Source organism: Myotis davidii, unplaced genomic scaffold (assembly GCF_000327345.1).
Source record: "Myotis davidii unplaced genomic scaffold, ASM32734v1 scaffold478, whole genome shotgun sequence".
Classification (NCBI taxonomy): domain Eukaryota; kingdom Metazoa; phylum Chordata; class Mammalia; order Chiroptera; family Vespertilionidae; genus Myotis; species Myotis davidii.
Genome location: NW_006289570.1, coordinates 277,583 through 279,208, shown reverse-complemented (window position 1 = coordinate 279,208; position 1,626 = coordinate 277,583). Strand labels below are relative to the sequence as shown.

The 1,626-nt window shown below is 61.6% G+C and overlaps 1 protein-coding gene across 1 annotated transcript in view; it reads left to right on the top strand.

Annotated features, from left to right (window-relative positions):
* ACACB (acetyl-CoA carboxylase beta) overlaps nucleotides 1-1,626 on the top strand; it is a 118,191-nt gene that overhangs the window by 84,446 nt on the left and 32,119 nt on the right. The window contains 1 exon segment of the mRNA XM_006762111.2: nucleotides 1,084-1,197. Within this exon segment, the coding sequence (XP_006762174.1) occupies nucleotides 1,084-1,197 (114 nt within the window).

The window sequence follows — 1,626 nt, the reverse complement described above, 5'->3', positions numbered from 1 at the left end:
TCCCGCCTGGGCTCTGTCTCCCTGCAGCCCACTACGACAAGTGCGTGATAAACCTGCGGGAGCAGCTGAAGCCGGACATGGCGCAGGTGCTGCACTGCATCTTCTCCCACGCGCAGGTGGCCAAGAAGAACCAGCTGGTGATCATGCTGATTGTAAGCGGGGCAGGGCGCCCCACCCGGGCAGGGCAGCTGGGTCTGCGGGCATTTTCCGGGAAGGGCCAGAGAGGAAATATTTTAGATTTTGCAGGTCATATGGTCTCAGGCCGGACCGCCCAAAGCTGCCTTTGTACCCTGTAAGCGAATGTGTGTGGCTGTGTCCCGATAAACGTTGTCAGCCCCTGGGGGTGGGAGGAGGGGCTCATAACCAACACCTGCTGTGTGCCAGGCACTCCTGGCATGATGGGGGTGAGGCATATTGCTTCTCTGACCTCAGTTTCCTCATCTGTAAACTGGGGATCATGATGGCAGCTCCTCAGAGAGTTGGGAGAATTTGGGGAGATGAATATCAAGGGCCTAACTGCCTGCCTGGCCATAGGAAGCACCCCATCACTGTTGGCCTTTGGTAGTGATGCAGGCACAGACTCAGATGTATTTTTTTTCTTACCGGGGGAGTTAGGGTGTGTTTGGGTGGATGAATGAATGGATAGGGTGATGGCGGAAAGGGGAGGGGATGTGCCTCCGGCTGTGCCAGGTGTCTGCAGAGGCCGAGCAGCTGTCTGGTTTGCCGGGGCAGCCACACCCTGGCTGAGGATGGTGCCGGCATGGCATGTTTCCTTCTGCCGGACAAAAGCTGCTTCGATTCTGTTTCCTCCCCCAAAGGATGAACTCTGTGGCCCAGACCCTTCCCTGTCGGAGGAGCTGACCGCCATCCTCAGTGAGCTCACACAGCTGAGCAAGACCGAGCACTGCAAAGTGGCCCTCAGAGCCAGACAGGTAGGGCTGACGGGGCGCCGTCCTCCCGCCGTGCTCCGTCCCCACCGTGCACAGCCCCTTGCTGCCGCCCACATCCAGCCCCATGGGCCCGGCCCCTGGCTTCTCCCCTGTGAGGGTGGCTCACCCCGGCCCCTCCCTCCCCTCCCCACAGGTCCTGATCGCCTCCCACCTCCCCTCCTACGAGCTGAGGCACAACCAGGTGGAGTCCATTTTCTTGTCGGCCATCGACAGGTACGGCCACCAGTTCTGCCCGGAAAACCTCAAGGTGAGGCTGTCCCCATCCCTCCACCTTCCACAGGGCAAGGCTGTGGCCCAGGTGGGGCCTGGGGGGAGGTGGGTTCCCTGGCCCTCGGTGCAAGGCACAGTCACAGATGCCAGCAGCTTAGTCCAGTGAGGCCGGGGCTGCCCAAGGGGGCTTCGGGGGCGGGGGGAAAGTCAGGCAGCAGGGCTTGCCCAGGAAGGAGGCGATGGAGCTTGCGAAGCTGCCAGCTTCACATGGCTGAGTCTCGGCTTCATCTTCCCGGGGCTCCCCTGCCCCCTACTCTGCTCATCTATAAGCTTCCAGGTGGGCCCTCTGTGTCTGGGAGCCCCGTGCAGTCAGCTCAGAGCTGCCCCGCATTCAGATTTTACGGGCCTGGGGCACTGGCTGCACTTGGCGATAACACCACCGGCTTCTCCCCCTTGCTCCCACCCC